Raw genomic sequence first — 21,754 nt, forward strand, 5'->3', positions numbered from 1 at the left:
ATCAATCTAATGACTATTTTTGCACTTATGAATTCCTCCAGAACACCTGTTTTTCTGTAAGAAGAAAATGTTTGACTTTTAGTGACAGATGCAAATGATCTACATCATTTTAAAGTAAGAGATGAGGTAAAATAGGAAAAAAGAGTGCCTATGAAGTGACTAAATATATACTTTTTTTGTGAAATGCCCCTCTTTTACCAAGTCAAGTATGAAAACATTTATTAGCTATTCTTTACTCTTTTAGTCAGCTCATAATTCTGTTCAAGAGTAGTTTGATTCACAGGACACTGACTCTCTTGAGCAGTTGTTTATTTTACTTCAACTTTCTTGAATGAGTGAGAACAGAATATCAAATTATCATTATTAAAGTATGATTTTTTATTAGGGAAAATGGAATAAGGCAATTCTTAATTCCTTTTTCTCTAATAATTTCTCCTTGCATCTGTTTCCTTTCTCAGATCTTTCCAAATGTGTCTGAATTCAACTGTATATGTGCAAACTTGCTTATCGTCACTTGCAGTTACTTCTAGCACCTTCTGCAGTATTTATACTAAAGCCCAGAGTTTTGTACTCATTATTTTGATCTGAAGACCTCCTTCATTCAGGATCCTGCAAAATTGGAGAAAAGGAAGGATGGTGAATGGACTTCAGTTTAAGGCTTTTAAAAACTTCTTCCTTCAGAATTTCATCTGTAGCTTATAGAAGGTGCCACCTGGAAGCAGGATTATGAAGCTTAAAAATCAAATTAACCCAACAGTCATGCTCTATTCTAAGCTGTCTTGCTCTCCCAGTTGCAAAATAACTTTTTCATCTTCATTCCATTTGAACTTTTTGGCAGTTACAATTTCTTGAGAAACAGTAAATATTCTGTCTAATAATAGCCTTCATGTGTGAGAGATCACCTTGCTACAATAACGTTACTCTGGAGATATCAAAATACAGGGCAAATATAAGTAAATGAGGAGAAACATCAGTGGTCTATTGGATTGAATTTTGGTTCTTCCACTTAGCTGCTTCATGAGCTTGGTCAAGTCAGTCACCCTTTTTGAATCTCAATTTCTGATTGTTCTCTGAAGGAGATAATATGAGAAAGTGATTTTTAACCTGCATAATTTTTTTTGAAAACAACTATGTTGACATTTTGTTACCTTTCATATACTGTAAAAATGGTAATTCAAGAGAAATCAAAATTTCAGATGAAACAAATTGGTAAAACTGCAGATGAATCGGCTATTTCACAAACTCCACAAACAAATTATAAATATTTTGAACTGACATACATTTTCATAAGCTGTATCAAATTTTTCTATGACATACATACACATAAAAGAATAAATACAATGTCTGTGCATATTAATGTCATAATCACAATAATAACCACCAATGTACTTATCATCCAGCTTAAGAAAGAGAGCACGTTGTTGAGCCTGGTGGCTCACACCTCTAATCCTAGTGATTCAGGAGCCTGAAGCAGGTGGATTGCAAGTTTGAGGCTAGCCTCAACAATTTAGTAAGGCCCTAAGCAACTTAGCAAGGCCCTGTCTCAAAAATATAAAGAGTCTGAGGGATGTAACTCAGTGGTTAAATGCCCCTGGGTTCAATCCCCACTACCAACCAACAAACAAACAAACAAAAAACAAAACAAAAACAGAAAAAACCTGGAAAAGTCTGTGATCAGGACTCTAAATGTCTCCTATGTGCTTTGACTCCCAAATTCAAATGTGCAGTTTGGATTTCTCCCCTGAACTGCAGCCCTGTAAATCCAGCTGTATAATTTATAATTCCACCTGGATGTCTGATGGGCATTCAGGCTGCGTAACTCTGGCTTGGAACTCCAGACTCGTTCCCATTCATCTGTTCCTCTGTAGTTTTATCTCATTTCACAGCAATTCTATCTTTTCTAGTTACTCAGGCTTACATCTTGGGGTTCTGATTCCTTTTTCTCTTTTCATACCCCATGTAGAAACTATCAGCAGATCTGGTTGACAGTTCATTAAAAATAAATCTAGAATCTGCCATTTCAACACTTCAACTACTAACCAAGTCCAAGATGTGACCTCTTCCTAGAGTTTTGCTAAAGCTTCCCAACTGGTATCTTTGCTTTGATTGTTTCTCCTATAATCTATTTTAAGCACAGAATCTTGGTGGATCTTGTAAAAAGTCAATCAGATAATGTCATTCCTCCATTTAAAACACTCCGATGACTACCGGTCCCAGTCACACTGAGAATATGCCCATCATGAGAGAAATACCTGCTGTTAAGTAGTTCATCTCTTCATCTACTCTCCTCTTTCCTCATTCTCTTCTGCTCACACTGGCAACTTCCTGTTGCAGATGTGGGCTGAGCTAGTTGTTCTTTCCTGTTCCTTAGCTTTGTGTTAGAGGCTTCTGTTCTGACCCTCCTCCCTTGAGGTCAAGGCTTTCTGATCTCTTCCTTGAATACATTGTCATTAACACCCTGGCTCTAGTTTTGCCAAGTCAGCCATTCATTAAAAATACTGTGTTTTGCTCAACATTTTAGATCTTCTTTTTGTCAGAATTGAAAGTCTGGTGAATTGTTATCAATTAGTGAATTAGATTGATTTCTCTGAATAATTTTGTTTTTCTTATATTAAAGGATGGAAGACTTCAGACAGGGGACCACATCTTGAAGATTGGTGGCACGAATGTGCAGGGAATGACAAGTGAGCAAGTTGCCCAAGTGCTGAGGAACTGTGGGAATTCAGTCAGGATGCTTGTGGCTAGAGACCCATTTGGCGAAATTTCAGAAACGCCTCCTACTCCTGTGGCTTTGCCGGTTGCCCTGCCTGCTGCTGTTGCCAACACTAGCCCTTCCTCTGTGAGTGCTCTAATACTTCTTAAATCAGGCATGAGGTATGAGACAATGAAAGATAAGAAATCCTTTCTACTCACAGTGCCACATGGGCACGAGTAGCAGCATCTCATTGTTCAGAGTGAAGCAGAGGAGACCCCAATTTGGAGACAACCATATATACCTGATTTTCTTTTTTGCTGTTTTTAGGATTAAGTCGTTTAGTTTCCTTGAGCCTCAGCTACTGATTTGTAAATTGGAAAATTTTAAATTTTCCAAATTTCGATTTTATTAGATTGGTGGGTAGACATCTAGATGATGGAAGGGAAGCTATAAATACTGATCATTGTATGTATGAGAAGTATCACTAATAGAAACACACTGGCCACAGGGAATTAGATACTAATAATAATGTTTATTATATTTGTTAACAAGTAGTTTTTATAGTTATAAAATAATAATGATAGTTATTAGTCAATGTCTAGGTGCTTCATGATGAAATCTTCACAGTACTTCTACAAGTTAGGTCTTATCCATTAATAGATGAGAAAACTAAAGAACTTATTGAAGGCATTATAGAGAGTAAATCTACAAAAGCTGGAATTATTTGAATATAGATCCTTTTATTTCATTCCAAGGTTTTCCTTACTCTATCTCACAGACTCTGAATGAATAAGGCAAAAGCAAAGAAATAACTTTAAAAAGGAGGTGCGAGGAGGAGGAGGAGAGAAAAGAGAAGTGACTCTGAGGGTGGAAGGCCACTGTGAGATGTCACTCAGGGTCTTCTGGGAAGTTGTTTGTCTTTTTCTACTTGGAACCATAGGAATGAAACTTTTAAAATCTATAATATTAGAGCTTTAATTTAAAAAAAAAATTTCTCCAAATTGTGGTTATAACCATGACTTTTCTCTCCATTACTCTAGCTACCTAGTCTTTTTCTTTAGTGAAGGACCAGTGAAGTTGTGTGATAAATGAGAATTCGAGCCAATCAATTATTTACTCCCCCTCCTTTTCTGGTGGTGGGACTTGAACCCAGGACCTCACATGTGTTAGGCAGGCAGTCTACCACTAAATTATATCTCCAGCCCTCAGTACTTGACTTTCTAATATTCCTATTTTGAATTGAAAGCAAAGTGTTATATGTTTAGATACCTTCTTTACAGAAATGTTTTTATTAATGAGAAGTATTAAAAGCAAATTTGCTGGTGACACATGCCTGTAATCCCAGTCGCACAGGAAGCTGAGGCAGGCGAATCAAAAGTTCAAAGCCAGCCTCAGCAACTTAGTGAGGCCTTAATCAAGTTGGTGAGACACTGTCTCAGAATTTAAAAAATAAAGTAAAAAGTCCTGGATATGTGGCTTAGTGGTTAAGTGCCCCTGGGTTCAATTCCTGCTTCCCCTACCTCCCCACAAAAATGTTTAGGGTCAGTATTTTCAATATTACTGAGGTTTTTCTAAGTGAATGTTAGTTTTCTAGTGTATAACAGATTACTACACATTTAGCAGCTTAAAACATTACCCTTCGTTTGTTCACATTTCTGTAGGTCAGAATTCAGGGTGGGCTTGGCTAGGCTGTCTGCTTATATTCTTTTCTTACAAGGCCAAGATCAAGGTGTTGACCTGGCTGGGCTCTTTCCTGGACATCCTTGGAACAATCCACTTTTAAGTGCATTCAGATTATTGGCAGAATACAGCTCCGTGCAGCTGGGGGACTGAGGTCTCCTTTTCTTAGGTAGCTATCAGCCAGAACATCTTTCAGCTCCTTAAGCTTCCCACCCCCAGTTCCTTCTTATATGACCCCTTCCATCTTCAAACCACGAGTTGAGTTCTTATGTTTCAAATCTTTTTTTTAATATATTTATTTTTTAGTTTTCAGTGGACACAACATTTTATTTTATTTTTACGTGGTGCTGAGGATCTAACCCAGCGCCCCACGCATGCCAGGTGAGCACCCTACCGCTTGAGCCATATCCCCAGACCTCAAATCTTTTTCTCTTTCTGCTACCAGTGGAAGAAAGCACTTCTTTTAAAGGGCTTTTGTGATTAGATTAGGCCCACTTGGTAATCTCCCTTTTGCCATGTAATGTAACATAAACATGGGGGTAACTCCAGGGACTGAATGTCACAGGAACCATCTTACAAAGCAGCTTGTCACAGAAAAAACTTGGCAAATCTTGCACAAATTGAGTGTGTCCACACAGTCATATACTAAACATATATAATTTATTTCCTCTTAGGACAATTCTTCTCTTTTTGAAACTTACAATGTTGAACTCATTAAAAAAGATGGACAGAGTCTTGGTATTAGAATTGTTGGCTATGTTGGAACATCACATACAGGTAAATGAATCATTTCTATTTTATATTTGGAAATAATTGTGAAGGAAGTAAAGGTTTCCAGACACTAAAATTAAGTGCCTGCACGTCTTAATTTAAACCTTGAACAATAAAACCATGAATCTGTAATAGCAGGCAGTTACTTTTCAGTGATCAGAGAATCACATTTTTATCTTAGTAGTTTAATAACTGGTTTGATAGTCATTAACAAAGAATTTAATTGTCCAATTCAGTATATAGCAGGTGAAGTGAACCTCCTTGTGTTCTAAAATAGATATATTTTAAATATTATAATATTTAACAATATCTTAAGGTATTATGTCTGATAAATACTGCATATATTGCATATTGTGAAAAATATTACTTATGTTTAATTGCTAAAGAAACACAAAAGAAGTATTTCGTTAGAATTATTTTCCTTTTACGTAAAGGAAATACATTTATGCATTGTGAGGATAAATACATGGCTCAAGTATCTCTGAATAATGACGTTCTCTTAACTTTGATCTATAAAGTTAACTTTGGTAATTTTAACTAAGAGTTTTTCTTTTATTACAAGAGAATTATTAAAGTAAGAAAAAAGTAAATATTTCGAAAATATCGATGGGTTACATGAGAATTTAGTTCAAATTTTTTTTGTTTTTCTGAAAAAATAGCAAGATTAGAGTGGTAATTTCTTTTAAAAAAAATTGTTATTTTGCATACTTACAGCAGGTGAGAAAGATTAAGTGTGCTAATATATTCAAAGTCCTGAATGAAATTCATGTCAGACCACCTTGTGCTATTTCAGCCTAATGAAATGCCTTTTTTTCAAACCTTTAGATTTTTCTAACTGCCACCTTTTTAGATTCAGAATTTAAATAAGTTCCAAAAGAGCTAAGTCTGGGTTTTATAATAATGTTGCAAGAATACCGTATTGAATAGTTGTCAATATGATAAGCCTGGTTAAGAAATCATAGTTTAGTTTCTAAACTTATGGCTTAGATTGTAAATAAAAGTGAGTGACTGATAGAAATTGAGGAAATTTGATGTTTATGTTATTGAATAAGGAAAATAATCATTTTACTACTTTACCATCAAAAGAAGTTTTTGAAATTGTATGTTTTGGGGAAGGTGGGCAGGTGAATCAAAAGAACTAGACCATTTAAAATTCATCATGCTTTTCATGCAGGTAATCTTAAAAAATAAGTTTTACTGTGTTCTATTTATTGGACTTTTTAGGCAACCCTTGTTTAGTTCTATAGGGTAGTCCTGAAGTCCCAGCCACTTCAGAGGTGAAAGCAGTGAGATCACTTGACCAGGAGTTTGAGAACAACCTAGACAAGGTAGTGAGACTCTGTCTCAAATAAAAAAATAAAATAAAACTTTAAATGTTTGAGGATAACTGAAATGTATGTTTTAGTAGAGATATGAGCAAATTGTCATGGTATAGCAGATGAAAGATTCAGTTTGATGAAGGGAAATGGAGAATTCAAAAAGAAAGAGGTATTTGAGCTAGGAGTTAAAAAGGAAGATTTTGACGAAAGGGATGAGGTTGACAGGATGGAAAAATTAAATGAGAGAAAATATAAAATTATGACAGAACTTAGTTTTTGATGGAATGTCAGAATCTGGTGTGTGTAGACATTTTTTTTTAAAGGGATATAGTAGAGATGACATCAAAAAATAAGTTTATCAGGAGGTCCTTGAATGTAATTCTGTGAAATTCATATATTAGTAGGCAGTGGGAATCTGTTAGAGTCTGTAAACAAGTCTGAATGGCGCCTGGCATTTTGCCAGAGGGAGTGGTTTGTGAAGTAATGCCAGCGAGCCATTAAGTGTGGAGATTCCTTATTGGTTGACTGCTGTATCGAGTTTATTTAATTAAGATAAGCTGTTTGGAATGTATAAATACCTCTGTTGTCCTACAATAAATGGCTCCCACTCCTGCTGTATCAATGTACACAAGTTGTTCGTCACCCCCTGGTTATTTTGCTGCAGCCGGACTGCGGCAGGAATCCACAGATGTGTATTTTTCTTCAATAAGCAATGTTTTGAGTTCATCTGAAAATTAATAAATAAATACAAAATTAGTCCAAGCCATGTTTTTTTTTTTTCCTAGTTTCGCTTCTTTTTATCTAGCCTTTGTTTTATTTTATGGTATAAGGATTATTTCATGTTCTGAGCTCATTCTGGTTTGGTTTCGTAAAGAGCATGAGTACTTTTCTTCTGTGTTTGGATAGCTTACATGAGCAATGAACCAACTAAGCATAGGCAGGAAGACCTGTTAGGAGACCATTGTCACAGTGTTGGTGAAAAATGACAATGCCTCATGCCAAGTCAGCAGTGAGAATGGAGATGGACCAAGACTTACCCTGGGCTCTCCTGAATTCCAGCTTAGACTCAAGCGCATTTCATTAACCATTACTGATTATTTTTCCAGAAGAGTAGTCATCAGTCAAATCATTTTGAATTCGGGTCACTTGTGATGGTGACAGTTTGAAATAATCCATCAATTTCTCTGCTTGTGTTCAAAATAGTATTTATCAAACCTCCAGTCAGCCTCTTCAGCTAATTAACCTCTTGATGTGAATTTTGCAATCAAGGCCTAATTAGAGCTTTCTTCTTTTTCCATATGGCTGTGTACCTTCAGGGGAAGCTTCAGGGATTTATGTGAAAAGTATAATACCTGGCAGTGCTGCATACTACAATGGCCAAATCCAAGAGAATGACAAAATAGTTGCTGTAAGTAACTGACCTCTTATTTAGATTCGAATCAAGTTGAAAAAAATGTTGATCTTTATATCTTTGAGAGAATGACTTAATCTAGTTTCCTAAGGTTTTGAAAAAATGAAGTTTACTAGTACAGTGAAGTCTTATTAACTTGACCTCTTATGGCCTTAAATTTAACTTTTTTTCTCGCAGCCAGTAAAAACACAATTCACTAACCATATTGATAGGGGAGAATCACACAAATGTTTGGATGTATGCTTGTGAGTAGTCAGAATATTTGAAAGATGTTTTAGCATTATCCTAGGAAATGCTTTTCAAGTATTTCTGTGTTTTTAAAAATTACTCATTTTATATACAATTAATAGGCCACTAGCCAGCTCTTTTCATCTTTTTGTGAAACTAGTTTTGCTACTAACAGTAATTTTGAGTACACCCAAAATTAAAATTTTTATATATTTGAGAATATAACCTTTTACTAAAATTTCTTTCTCCATTTAATAGGAAATAAATTGCCAATATATATTTTTTGTATTTGTACACATACACACACTGGCACACACACACAGTGATTTACATGGAAACAAATGCTGGAAGGTATGATTTGAATTTTTGTCTTCAGTCCATCTAAGGAAGCACCTTTTCTGGCTCTTGGCTTTTACATTAATGGGCTTTGGAAGTGTCTTGGTGATTTCCAGAGTCTGGAGGCCGGCAGTAGCAGATGCTTTGAGAAAATACGAGGATAAATAAGTAAAGGTTTGGCCAAGGTGCAGAACATTGAAAGAGAAGGCCTCATGGTCCTGATGAACTTCAGAATTGTGGAGTTGGGCTTGACTTTGATGAAGAATACCATTTTTGCATATACATTTTCAGAATATTAGAAGACCTAATGGAGGGACATCAGTGTGTTTCTTTGGGAAATATTACAGTGATAACGTAGAAAGATGAAGTATTAGATAATGTCTTTGATTTTGATAATAATGACTTTTATTAACACATCTTGAGCTATGTGTAACAACTGACCATCCTTTATGGAATTTTGAATTTTGAATAATGTCAGAGAATAAAACCCTCTACCTCTCAGGCTATTAGTTAAAATGTGTGATTTAGGAGTACAAATTTGAATTTGCTTTTTAGTGTGTGTAAAAGTTTGTCAGCCTGTTTTACTTCTTTATTCAAAAGTACTTTTAAGGTTTAGTATAAATTAGGATAACATTAATTGCTTTGTATTATTCAACTTTGCCAGGATTAAAAATAGCAGCTAATTTGAAACCTCTGTTTAATTAGTCCATTAATGTTTTAGGTTGATGGTGTAAATATTCAGGGTTTTGCAAATCATGACGTTGTTGAAGTGTTACGAAATGCAGGGCAGTTGGTACACCTAACCCTAGTTCGCAGGAAAGCGCCATCATCTTCTTCTCTCCTGGAACGGCCTACAGACAGAGGTAAATAATGTTGGCATCCCTCATTCCTCATGGAGTCTAGGTTTGAAGAATAGCAAAGTTATGGAAATTTTTCTGTGAGTTCGAGTAGGAAAAATTGTCCACTTTGAGTAATGCAGTGATGGAGAAATGAATCAGCTTGTTTGTACCTTGAAGAAGTGGTTTATGTGCTTATTATAATGTGTCAATCCAAATATTAGGACACAAATCTTGATATGCGCTAAGCTCTTTGAGCTTCTTTAAAATAGAGATGGGAATCCAAAGAGCTTCTAAATTTCATTTACTGTTTGTATTTGAAAAATAAAGCTTTGACACTCTTTATCAAAATTAAACAGGGAGCCACTCAACTTGTCTAATACTTTGACATTTTACAAACTTCAGGTTTTTTTATTATTTTTATTTTTCCTTTTTTCTCCTCCTCCTCCTGCTTTTCCTCCCTCCCTCTCTTCCTTCCTTCCTTCCTTCCTTTCCTTTTTCCTTTCCTCTTTTTTCCCTTCCTCCCCACCCCCATTACTGGGAATTGAACCCAAGGGGACTTTAACCACTGAGTCACATCTCCAGCCCTTTTTATTTTTTATTTTGAGTCCAGGTTTTGCTGAATTACTCAGGCTGCCCTAGAATTCCTGATCCTCCTGACAGCCTCTGAGTCCCTGGGGTTATAAGCATGTGTTACTGTGCCTGGTCACCACTGTTTTCCTCTAAATTGCTATGCTTCATATACCTTCAATATGCATTCCTGTACCTATTTGTTTACTCCTAGAGGCATACATACTACTTTGTATTGTAAAATTTGGTGGTGTATAACACTTTTCCCCAGCTATACTAGCAGCTCTGATTGGCATTTTTTAAGAAAAATTGTGGTAACAAACACTTAACATTAAATTCACCCTCCGAACAAATTTTTAAGTATACAGGACAGTATTGTTAACTCTATTGCACATTGTGTGCAGGAGATCTTCAGAACTTTTCTGTCACATAATCAAAACTGCATACCCATTAAATAAATCCCTGTTTCTCCCTCTTCAGTCCTTGGCAACCACCATTCTGTTTTCCATTTCTATAACTTTGCTTAGCTACCTCACATAAGCAAGAAGAATCCTGTGGCATTTGTTCTTCTACCATGGGCTCATTTCACCATTTCACTTTGTGTAATGTCATCAAGTTTCACCATTGCTATATACAGCATGTGACAGAATTTCTTTCTTTTTTTTTTTTTTTTCCAAATTTTTTTGTAGTTGTAGATGGACAGAATGCCTTTATTTTATTTGTGGTGCTGAGCATCAAATCCAATGCCTCACACATGCTAGGCGAGCACTCTGCCACTGAGCTACAGCCCCAGCCCAATTACATTTTTAAGACTGAATAATGTTCCACCGTTTGTACTACATTTTTAAATGTATGTATTCTTTTTTTAAATAGTCATTTAAATTTTTTTTTCTAATTTGTTATATATGACAGCAGAATGCATTACAATTCATATAACACATATAGAGCACAATTTTTCATACCTATGTATTTATTTTTAATGTACACTTATGTGATTTATACCTGGTGGTTACTGTGAATAATGTTGCAATGAATGGTTGGCATTTTTTTTTTTTGTACCAGGAATTGAACCCAGGGGCACTCAACAACTGAGTCACATCCCCAACCCTTTTTTGTATTTAATTGAGAGACAGGGTCTCCCTGAGTTGCTTAGGGCCTTGCTAAATTGCTAGGCAGGCTTTGAACTCCTTCCCGGCCTCCAGAGCCACTGGGATTATGGGCGTGTGCCACCGTACCCGGCTGGCATTTCTTATTCTAGTAGTTGGCTGTGCATTTGTGGATATGAATGGATTCATTATCTAAAAAATAAAATATAGTGCTTAAAGTTTCATGTTAAGATCATAGAAACTTTTTTTTAAGCGGAGAGAGAGAGAGAGAGAAAGAGATTTTTAATATTTTTCAGTTTTCAGTGGACACATCATTATTTTTATGTGGTGCTGAGGATCGAACCCAGCGCCTTGACGCATGCCAGGCAAGCGTGCTACCGCTTGAGCCACATCCCCAGCCCCTCATAGGAACTTTTAACTGGCTATATTTTTTAACTTTTTATTGTTAAAAAAATTTTAAACAAACAGAAAAAGAATAATATAATGAGTTTCAAAGAACACACTATTTAGATCCTTGGTTACTGTTTTGTCGTATTTCTTTATCTAGTTACCTTTTTTACGCTGAACCATATCAGTGTGAGTTGTAGACATGATGACACTTTATAAACTTTAGTCTATCTTATAAAAATAAGGACATTTTCTTATATATTTTTATCACACCAAAGGAAATTAATAGTAATTCCTAATATCAAATACTCAAAATGTGCTTGAAGTTCCAAATTTCCCAAAACTGTCTTTAACACTTTCATTTTCTACTCCTTCCCAACTCCAGTTTCCCAAAAAACTGCCACAAACCAAGGCCCAGTCGTGCATTGTATTCATTGCATTTGTCATTTTTTTTTTTGGGGGGGGGGTCATTAATCTAGAAGAATTCACCTCCACCCCCATAGCCTAACCTTTTATTAAAATTAAAAAAAAATAGTGCATTAGTTATGCATAATAGTGGGGTTTGTTTTGACATATTTAGAAATGCATATAATAGTTTTCTCCATTTCAGTCTCCAGTACTATTTCCTTCCCTCCCCTCTTCTCTGGCATAGACCTGTTGAAGGGATTAGTCCACATGTCACTAGAAAGCCACATTCTGAATTTTTTTCCTTGTGGTGTTATTTAATTTGTTCTACCTATGTTTCCTTTGAGTTAGGAGTTACATAGTTAAGGAACTACGACTCCAGTTAGAATGGCAAGCCATCAAGATTACAAACAATAATAAGGGCTGGAAAGGATGTGGGAGGGAAAAAACACTCTTTTTTAACTCTTGGTGGGATTTATAAATTACTATAACCACTATGGAAAATCATCATGGTGGCTTCTCAAAAGATTAAGCATGGAACCACACATGACCTAGCTATACCACTCCTTGGTATTTATCCTGAAGAATTGTAGAGATACATGCATACCCAAGCTAATATCGCAATTCACAATAGCCAAAGCATGAACTAGTCCATCAGTGGGTGAATGGATGAAGAAAATGTGATATCTAAACACATGGAATTTTATTAGCCACAAAGAAGAATAAATTTATATCATTTGAAGGAAAATGGAACTTGAGACTGTTATGTTAAATGAAATAAGCTAAGCTCAGAAAGTCAAGGGTTGTATTTTCTCTCATGGAAGTTAGAGAAAATGAAAAAAAAATGGAGTGGGGGTGATTCTCATGAAAATAGAAGGGAGACCACCAGTAGAGGAGAGGAGAGAGACCAGGGGAAGGAAAAGGGGAGATACTAGGGACTATATTGACCAAATTATATTTTATATTGTTTTATTTATAAATATGTAATAATAAATCTGTTACGTATAATTTTATTATACCAGTAAAATACTTGGAAGAAAAAAAGAGCTAGCTTTGTGCAGTAGCAATATCATAGCCAATGAGATTTACCCTCAGCAAGATTATTGCAAATTGAAATCAAAACTACTCTGAGATTGCCTCTCACTCCAGTTATAATGGCAAGCCATCAAGATTACAAACAATAGTAAGTGCTAGAGAAGATGTGGGAGAAAAAAACCACTTTTTTACTCTTGGTGGGATTTGTAAATTAGTACAACCACTATGGAAAAAAAATATATTTTTCCCAATATCCCACCATGACAATTTGAAATATAGTCAGCATTGGCAATTTTTGACAGCTCTATGGAACAAATGAAGAAGAAGTTAGGTCAGAATGATATTCAGGCTAAACATTTTAATAAGAATACTTTATAAATAATGTACAGTTCTTTTCAAAATAAACTATTATGAAACTTGTTCAACTTTTCTTATATTTGAGAGACATAGTGACTTTCTGATGACTTTGGATTGCTCCTAGTACTTTACTTAGCTGAGTGAAGAGAGAGGAATGGTCTGCACCCAGGGGAATTCCCTCCCAGTCCCTTGCAGTTAATAAATCTGTTATACATATGGTGGTTACATGCTAGAACCTAGTGGAGCCCAGAGTAATTGGTTTAGCTTATTATGCATATCTTTTTTCCTACCCACCACAACAGCAAGAGCATCAAGCCTTGACATTTCTCCTGTTCTAAAGCTGTATTGAAGATCATCTGCCCTTGCTTTGTCATGGACTTCACCTTTCTTTTCTTTTACATTGCTTCATTCCTTTTTCTTTTAATACTATCAACAAGTTTACTTTTGGAATCTCTTGATTATTACACATGGCATTTTAGGTTAAAGAAATTAAAGGTATAAGTTACCTGAGATGGCCTTAATGAAGTTTTGAAAAGGGAGAATAGGAGTGACCTATGTTTACTTAAATACGCATCTCAGCTACTGGCGATTCAAGTCTCTGTTCTTGTTTTAGGAACTGTTGTAGAACCACCCAAATCACCAGCTCTCTTTATAACTGGAGCAGTGGAAACAGAAACTAATTTGGATGCAGAAGATGAGGAAATTGAAGAAAGAATGGATAATCAAAAAAAGGACAGTATACAAGCCTTAGAAAAATTGGGTAGGCCCAAAGCATTTATTTCAGAGCACTTTGACTTTTTTCATTTGTTAACCACTTCCTCTCTTTATAGTTCATCTGAGTAATCATAGACATTTTGAAGATTTAAAATGGGGTATTCATAATATCAAAATCTTAATGTTTGCGGCAGTAGGGGACCAAGCATGTTCTTGTTTAATCTGTTAATTCCATTAATTTTGAGTGCGTATTTGTTAGTATGTAATGACTGTTTTTTATCTTGTTCTTAGCATTTTTAATTATTGCGTACTTTAGCTTGTATATTAGCATTGATGAATATTCCTAGATTATAGCTATCTATACATGTAGCAGTGTTTCCCTTTCACCATAAAAATTAATAATGTGTAAATGTATATATATTTTAATATTTTTTTAGTTGTCAGTGGAACTGTATTTTATTTATTTATATGCAGTGCTGAGAATCGAACCCAGTGCCTCACATGTGCTAGGCAAGTCCTCTACCATTGAGCCACAATCCAAGTCAATAATGTATATATTTTTATATTGCATCAAAGTTCCAGGATGCTATATATTTACTTGTTGATTTTCCTTTTAATTGCTCTGCACTTCTTCCTTTGGCTTTGTACTTTGATACGTCAGCTATGACAATCGACAATATTCTGCATAGATATGGAGTCACAGCTTCATCCAGTTTCCCACACACAGATGCTCAGGAAAAGCCTTGTCAACTGAGTGAAGCACCTTGGAACACTTATCACTATCCATTTTCCAGAGACATTTTAGCTTTGTCTTGCCTCATGAAAGAATGGCCTCAAGGAGGGAGTTAGCCCCTAATTTAAGTTAAAAAAAAAAGTTCCTGATTTGAAAACCTACCTTTCTTATTTTTGACCTAGGTAAATAGTAGTTAATCCTTGCTATTTTAATTCAGTTGAGCTCAGATTATTTTTAGTGAGATGTCAGGTGAAAGTAAAATACATTCTGAAGTTAGAAATAAATAAACAAATAAACAAACAGATTTACATATTTGGTATTGGGCCTGAACCCAGGGATGCTTTACCATTAAGTTATACTCATAGTTCATTTTATATTCTATTTTAAGACAGGGTCTCATTAAATTGCTGAGGCTGGCCTTGAACTTGTGATCATTCTACCTCAGCCTCCTGAGTCTCTTGAATTTCCAGCTTAGGCCATCACACTGGCTAGATGTATTTTATATGTGCTTTTTTTTTTTTTTTTTGGTTTGGTACTAGGGATTGAACTCAGGGTGTGGGTGCTTAACCACTGAACCACATCACCAACCCTATTTAGTTTTTAGTTTTTTTTTTTTTTTTTTTTTTTTGAGACAGTCTTGCTAAGTTGCTTAAGGCCTCTCTAAGTTGCTGAGGCTGGCTTTGAATTTGCGATTTTCCTACTTTGACCTTTTAAGTTGCTAGAATTACAGGTGTGAACCACTGTTCTAGGCTATTCATGCTTTTTGGATCAACTTCACTACATTTTTTTCTTCATGCATATGAACAATTTTAACTCGGTAGTAAAACTCAGATCTTCTATTATAAAGTTAATTTTCTTTTTTGCTTTTGGAATAATTGTTTAAGATAGTCATGTTAATCATTTGTTTGATCATTTTGTGTAGCCTAGAATTTATTCAGCTCCTGAAAGTAAATTAATCTCTTTCCTCTGACATGTAGTCCTTCATGCTGTGCCTTATAAAGCATAACTGTGTTTTTATTATATAATTGAAAGGTGGAAAGTCAAAAAAATTATTGGTAAAATATCAACATTATTTTATATATGTGTATGAACTGTCATCTAACTATCATGTTTTTAGGCTTAGAATTCAGACAGTACATTGCAGATTTTTATTCAGATTCATTTACACATAAGAAATTAATGCCTGGAACGTAACTTATCAGGCAAGATGCTAGAACTCTCTTAAAAATTTCTAAAGAACTCCTAGAATTTCTTAAGGAAATGTTAACAGGCACACACAGACACAAATGTGCAAAGCCCAAGTGAATTTGATATCTTGTTTTTAATAGGATCTTTGGTTATTGCCTAAATGTAATCTAGCATATCAGTCAGTTAATTTAGTTATTTCATGGATGTTCTTTTGTATGTCTGTTAATTCAAGTTCTCTAGTGTTCATTAGTCTTAGACCCTGGTTTCTGAGGTTAGCCTGTTTTACTTAATGATTTGTGTTATGTGATCAAGCATCACATGCACCTGAGATGAGCTGTCTGTGCTGAAGACTGAAAGAGCTGATGCTGCATATGACGTCTGATTTTAGGCAGATGGTCATGTCAGTTGTGATAAGTGTTCTGTAACTGGTCCAAGCTTATGACCAAATTGAGAGTTTAACTTAAAGAAAGAAGGTGGAAGTTTTTTCGTTATTTGTTATTAATGTGAATATAAGTTAAAATTGTAGTTTTTGCACATGGGCTTTTTTTCTGGTCGATGTTATTCAGACTACAAACTGCTCTGAGCATCTGGCTAAGACCACATGGAGGACAGGCAAGACACTTAAAATCTGTCTTAGCACTTTCAAATGATCTTACCGAGGCAAGAAAGGCAATATTACATCAAGCAAATCATAAAGATACACAGATCCTAATAACAGGGACAGAAGACTGGTGTCAGACCAAAGGTTGTGTTCTTTAAAACTCATACAGCTTGGAGTCAGACCAGACAGGCCTGTGTATCCATCTGCAGAGGTGGGCGCCTGCTCGTATTGTGTTGGTACACTGGATTGTAAAGATGTCTCAATGAGCTTTTATTTTTCCAGTGGGTAGGAGGAATGGCACTATTTTGGAACGATAAACCTTTAAATTAAATCCTTGTATGCCATAAACAAATAAAACAAAGCCGGATGCATTTTACTGTTAAACTATAGAATGTTTACATATAAACTCTGTATAATTCAAATTTCACTTATAACTCATCATTTCCTCTTTCCTTCAAGATATTCCTTAACAACAAAAGCCCCGTCACAATTTTGTCATAGCTGGTCTTTACATTAACATTAGTCTTATAAGTTACCTCTGATTTACTTTTCCTAGTGGACCTAAGTTAATGCATTTTCCTTTTTATTCATTTCCCCTTTACTTACTGAAACTGTGCTTTTGTTGAAGAATTTAGTAGTTAAGTGTGTTTGGCTCACAGTAGCTTTAACGTTCTTTTTTTTTTTTTTTTTTAATGTCCAGAAAGAGTCCCAAACACTCCAGAAAATGAGCTGAAATCCAGATGGGAAAACCTACTGGGCCCTGATTATGAAGTAATGGTATGTTAAAATCCTCTAATAAAAAACATTCAACGTCTCATTTCATGTCAAGCTCCTAACACTACAATTGAAAAAAATGGGAGAGCCAAATAATAACTAGCCTGCCTTAATTTTTTTTTTTATCCTGCCTTGTACTCTATTGGATCAATTGATTTTTTTTTCCCCTTTCCTTCTTTTTTAATTTTATCATTTTAAGCTATATAAAATAGTTAAGGACTGTACATAAGCTTCAGTTACGATTAGTAGACACTTAGTTCATGTTGAAATCATTTAAGTTGACAATAGGCAGAAAAATATTAGGAGAGAGAGGGCTCGCCTTTAAATACCTGGATCAGCTGCTTAAAATTGTTGGCATTTTTATGATTGCTTTTATGATCTGTTTGTTTTATTGTACACCGAAAGGGACTGTGGATATTAGTCCTATGTTTCACAAAGAATCTTACAGTTTTATGAGAAAAATGAAAGAATAATTATCAAATGTATTTAGAAGAACAGGAAGTAATTTAGGTGAGGTATAAGTTTATAGTGCCAGTGGTCCATTAGGCTTCCTTTCACCTGTTATTAGGTTCATCCAGTAAGGGATTGGTTACATTTCCCCATATGAATCCAGATGAAAGCAGAAAGTGGTGTTAGAAAAGCCCAGGCAAGGTTTACAAATGCGGTAGTAATCAAATATTATTTTAAATTTCTATTGTCATTCACATTTTCTTACATATGTTTATCATTAATACTTCCTGGAGACTCTTTTTCTCTTGGTTTTGAATATCCAGTTGCTATTGTCAGGAAATTTCCAGTGTCATTAAGATGAGTCCAAATGGTTCACACTTAAACTGCCTTTGCTAATTTTGTGCTTGTTTGTCAGTTCTCATAACTGTTGCTTCTCTACTCCACAGACTGAGAATCCTGTCATTAGCCTACCACCTAGCAAATGGCCTTTTACCCCCTATCCTTAGTAGTTTGTTATTCAAAAGAATGTGGTTTACCAGGATTCACCAATGGCCAATATTGTGATAGGCTTTTGTTTGTTAAAATTTTATCCTCCTCATAACTACCTTCCAGATTTTATTGATTCTATGGTGAAGTCATAACCGAGGGATTAAAAAGAGGAGACGGAAATTAAAGTTGGAACTTTAAAGTGACAGCTTATTCACTTGTTGGCTTCTTGTTCTGAGAAATGAGGGGCAAAAAGGGGAAGCCAGGCAAGATGGATGAATGAATGCACATAGTCTACTATTTCTTATTTTCTTCAAGGGTCTACTTATCTGAAATGTACTTTTAGAAGCTTTAGTTGGATCATTGTTTAACTTATCCCCTCCCTCCAGATGCAGCATATTTTATTAACAACTTACAGATGCAAATCATCTATGAAGTACTTCTGCTTGCAAGGAATTTGCTTCTTTGGATGTCCACCACTGAAACTCAGAACAATAGTTTTAGGCCAGGATTTAAAGCTTTAAGTATTCCCCACATTTCCCACAAGGGACCAGATCTTTCTGTTTGTGCCTTTGCCAGCTATTTCTCCTGGGGAAGTGACCTGAGCTTGTTATAAAAAGTCAGACTCTCTATTTTACCAAATTTGCCTGACTTTACTGACCTTGCAAATTTTAAGAACCAACTTTGAAAGTAAAAATAGCCATGCTCTTACTTTTGTCAAAAGAGTATAATTTTTATGGATTCAATATAATGAAGGATTATATTAACATTTTAGGGATCGAGGATTTTTAAAAATGGTAGAGTCAGCTCTCTGTATCTGTTGATTACATGTTTGTAGATTCCACATTCTTTTCAACCAATTGTGGATCAAAAATATTGAAAACAATTTGCATCTGTACTTTGTTTTCTTGTCATTTCCTAAACACATAAGAACCATTTATACAACAGTTACATTATATTATGTATTACGATTAATCTAGAGATGACTTAAAGGGTGTATGTGAGTATATTCCTAAGATTATATGCAAATACTATACCATTTTATGTAAGGGACTTTGGATTTTGGTATTCTTGGAAGTCCTGGAACTAATCCCCAGCAGATAAGTGAGAGACAATTATATATATTTGCCTCTACCCTTCCTTTAACTTTTGGGTAATTTAGGAAAAAAGATTAATATTGAACAAAAATATAACAATTTTATATTAAGTTCTATACATATGTGATTTCGGAAATACAGGACAGAGGTTTTCAGATGGAGTGGTCAACATATTATAGGTTTTGCAGATGTTTTCAGAAAACCTATGAAGAAATAAATTTGTGCTTTGACAAATATGGAAATATTTTTCTTTGAAATTTAGGTTGCTACTTTGGACACACAGATTGCTGATGATGCTGAGTTACAGAAGTATTCAAAGGTAAGCACTATATTTTTGAATGTTACCAGTCTCTTATAGTCGTGAAGAACCTTCTCTAAATTCTTGCTGAAGAAACTGTGTGACCTGCAGTTTCCAAAACTTAGTCATAGATGTTTTCTGGAATTGTCATGGGTTCTCATTGCTATGAAAGGTGATGGTTGGATATGCCTGGGAGAGTGAGATCCCTCAGCCACTTTTAGAAGCCATACACCCAGGTGTGACTCTCTGGCCCACCTGAGAGGTAGTACAAGTAACAGAGAATGTCAGCTTTTCAAGTATCATAAGAAGTCGTTTGAATAATGTTTCATGAAAATCAAGTCCAGGAACATAGACTTTAAAAAAGCCTCAGGTCCAGATGTTCATCTTCTGAGTACAGGCAGTGGTTGTTCTTGAACTCAAAAACATTTTTTGTTATCTTTATTTTTAATGGCAAAATGTGGGAAGGTAACTTTGACAGATTTTTTTTTGACTTTTTTTTTTTTTAGTATTCTCTCACTTTATATAAATCAATTTTATAGTTTCAGATGTAGATAGTCAAGAGCCAGGGCAATTAAACCTGGAGAAAACTTCCTGGTGGCTTTCTCAGCAAATGATATGCAAGGCAAGATTTTCCTGCCAGAATAGTTTCAAAAAACATTTTGTAATTCCACATGAGAGATAAAAGGTGAGCCCACCTTAAACTCTGCAGTCAGATGCAGTACTCAGCATGGATTTTTCAGGGCCCCATCTGGGTTTTCAAAGAAGTGGAGTATCTCTTTAGATAGTTCTACTGTTTCTGCCTTTGTATATTTGTGATGAATATTTTTCTTTCATAATTTTGTTACATGTGCTCTTATCTCTTTGGTTTGTATTTTCAAGGCTGACACTGGAGATTATTTCTTTCCTTCTAAGTTTTCCTATGTTTTGAGCCACTTGTTATGACTGTTTTGACCAACTGACCAAACTTTCCTTAGATGCACAATGTAAAAGCAACATGGCTCACGTTGTAATTAGTTTTAAATTATTTGCCAAGTCATCTTTATATTAGATCAGTCATTGATTAAATAATTCCATCTAAAGATTTTCAGGGAGATTTAATTCAAAATAACAGGAAGAAATTGAATACCTCTTCAAACTGCAATTGCTCTTAATTACTATAATATGGTTGAACATTTACTTGAGTCTTGAAACCAAACTGCCTGAGTTCAAATCCTAGTCACCCAGAGTTTGATAGCTAGGTGATTTTGGAAAATTATTTAAATTCTGTATCTCAGTTGTGCATGTAAAATAGGACTATCAATAGGTTATTAATGTTATTAGTTGCTTTATGATTTGCATAAGAATGCATCTAGAATATTTGTAAGCACATAGTAGGCTGTTATTTATTTTTATGACTCTGGGGATCAAACCCAGGGCCATGTGCACACTGCAATGTTTTACCACTTTCCCCTTGTTTGTTTTATTTTTATTCTTGTCTTTACCATAGAAATCAATTGATGTTTAGCCCTAAAATTAGTTTTTAATTTATACTAAATTCAGATATTAGAAAGTTTCTATATAACTGTCTTCTGGTTTACTGGGTTTCCTGTGCCTATTCTACTTGTAAACACCCATCTACAGAATGCTTAATTTTAGTTATTTTTCTATTTTGGATTTTCCATTTTAGAGTAAAATTTTGAAGTGAAATTCTCAATGTGAAAACAACAGCAACTATATTTGCCATCTTCTAGTTCTTGAACATATTAATCATAGATTCTAAGGACTTTAATTCAAATATCCAGGTGAATTTTTGATCTGTTTTCTACTGTTTGGTGTTTTCTCTTGTTATTGGTTTTTGGTTGTCTTTCTCATCATGCCATAATTTGAATGTCCAACATTATGAATGACAACTACAGAGGGGTTCAGGGCTTCTGCTGATGTTAGAGTGAGACATCTCTGGACAGAGAAAGCTATCTGTAGATAAATGGGGGGTTATTTATGCTGGTGGGCCACCCTCTCAGTGAGGAGGCAGGGGCAGTTCTGGGAGGGTTCAGACTCTTTCTGTTTTCCCTCATTTTTAGGATATTGCCTTCCAGGAATTCCAGGTCAGTGCAGGGAGTGTTACTGGTCCCCTCAACCCAGTAGGACCACCTTTCCAATCCCATCTCTTCAGCACTGTGGGGCTGCTGGAAACTTTATATTGCTTTTCAGAGGTTTCCAGATTTGCTTTTCAACCTCCTGTGCCATATGGCTGTAGACTTTTGGGAGTTGTCCTTGGCCAGAAAACGTGTCCTGGAT

The 21,754-nt window shown here is 35.2% G+C and overlaps 1 protein-coding gene across 7 annotated transcripts in view; it reads left to right on the forward strand.

The window, feature by feature from the left end:
* Nucleotides 1–21,754, forward strand: part of Patj (PATJ crumbs cell polarity complex component) — a 360,314-nt gene that overhangs the window by 39,238 nt on the left and 299,322 nt on the right. For all 7 annotated transcript variants that reach the window (XM_046450923.2, XM_046450925.2, XM_058581534.1 and 4 more), the window contains 7 exons: nt 2,618–2,839; nt 5,050–5,152; nt 7,782–7,873; nt 9,162–9,303; nt 13,750–13,896; nt 17,073–17,149; nt 19,442–19,498. In XM_046450923.2, coding sequence (XP_046306879.1) covers nt 2,618–2,839; nt 5,050–5,152; nt 7,782–7,873; nt 9,162–9,303; nt 13,750–13,896; nt 17,073–17,149; nt 19,442–19,498 — 840 coding nt within the window. The remainder of the gene's footprint in view (nt 1–2,617; nt 2,840–5,049; nt 5,153–7,781; nt 7,874–9,161; nt 9,304–13,749; nt 13,897–17,072; nt 17,150–19,441; nt 19,499–21,754) is intronic.

Source organism: Marmota monax, unplaced genomic scaffold, assembly GCF_021218885.2.
Source record: "Marmota monax isolate L192 unplaced genomic scaffold, Marmota_monax_Labrador192_F-V1.1 WCK01_AAM20220418_F8-fsc00023, whole genome shotgun sequence".
In the NCBI taxonomy this organism is placed as follows: domain Eukaryota; kingdom Metazoa; phylum Chordata; class Mammalia; order Rodentia; family Sciuridae; genus Marmota; species Marmota monax.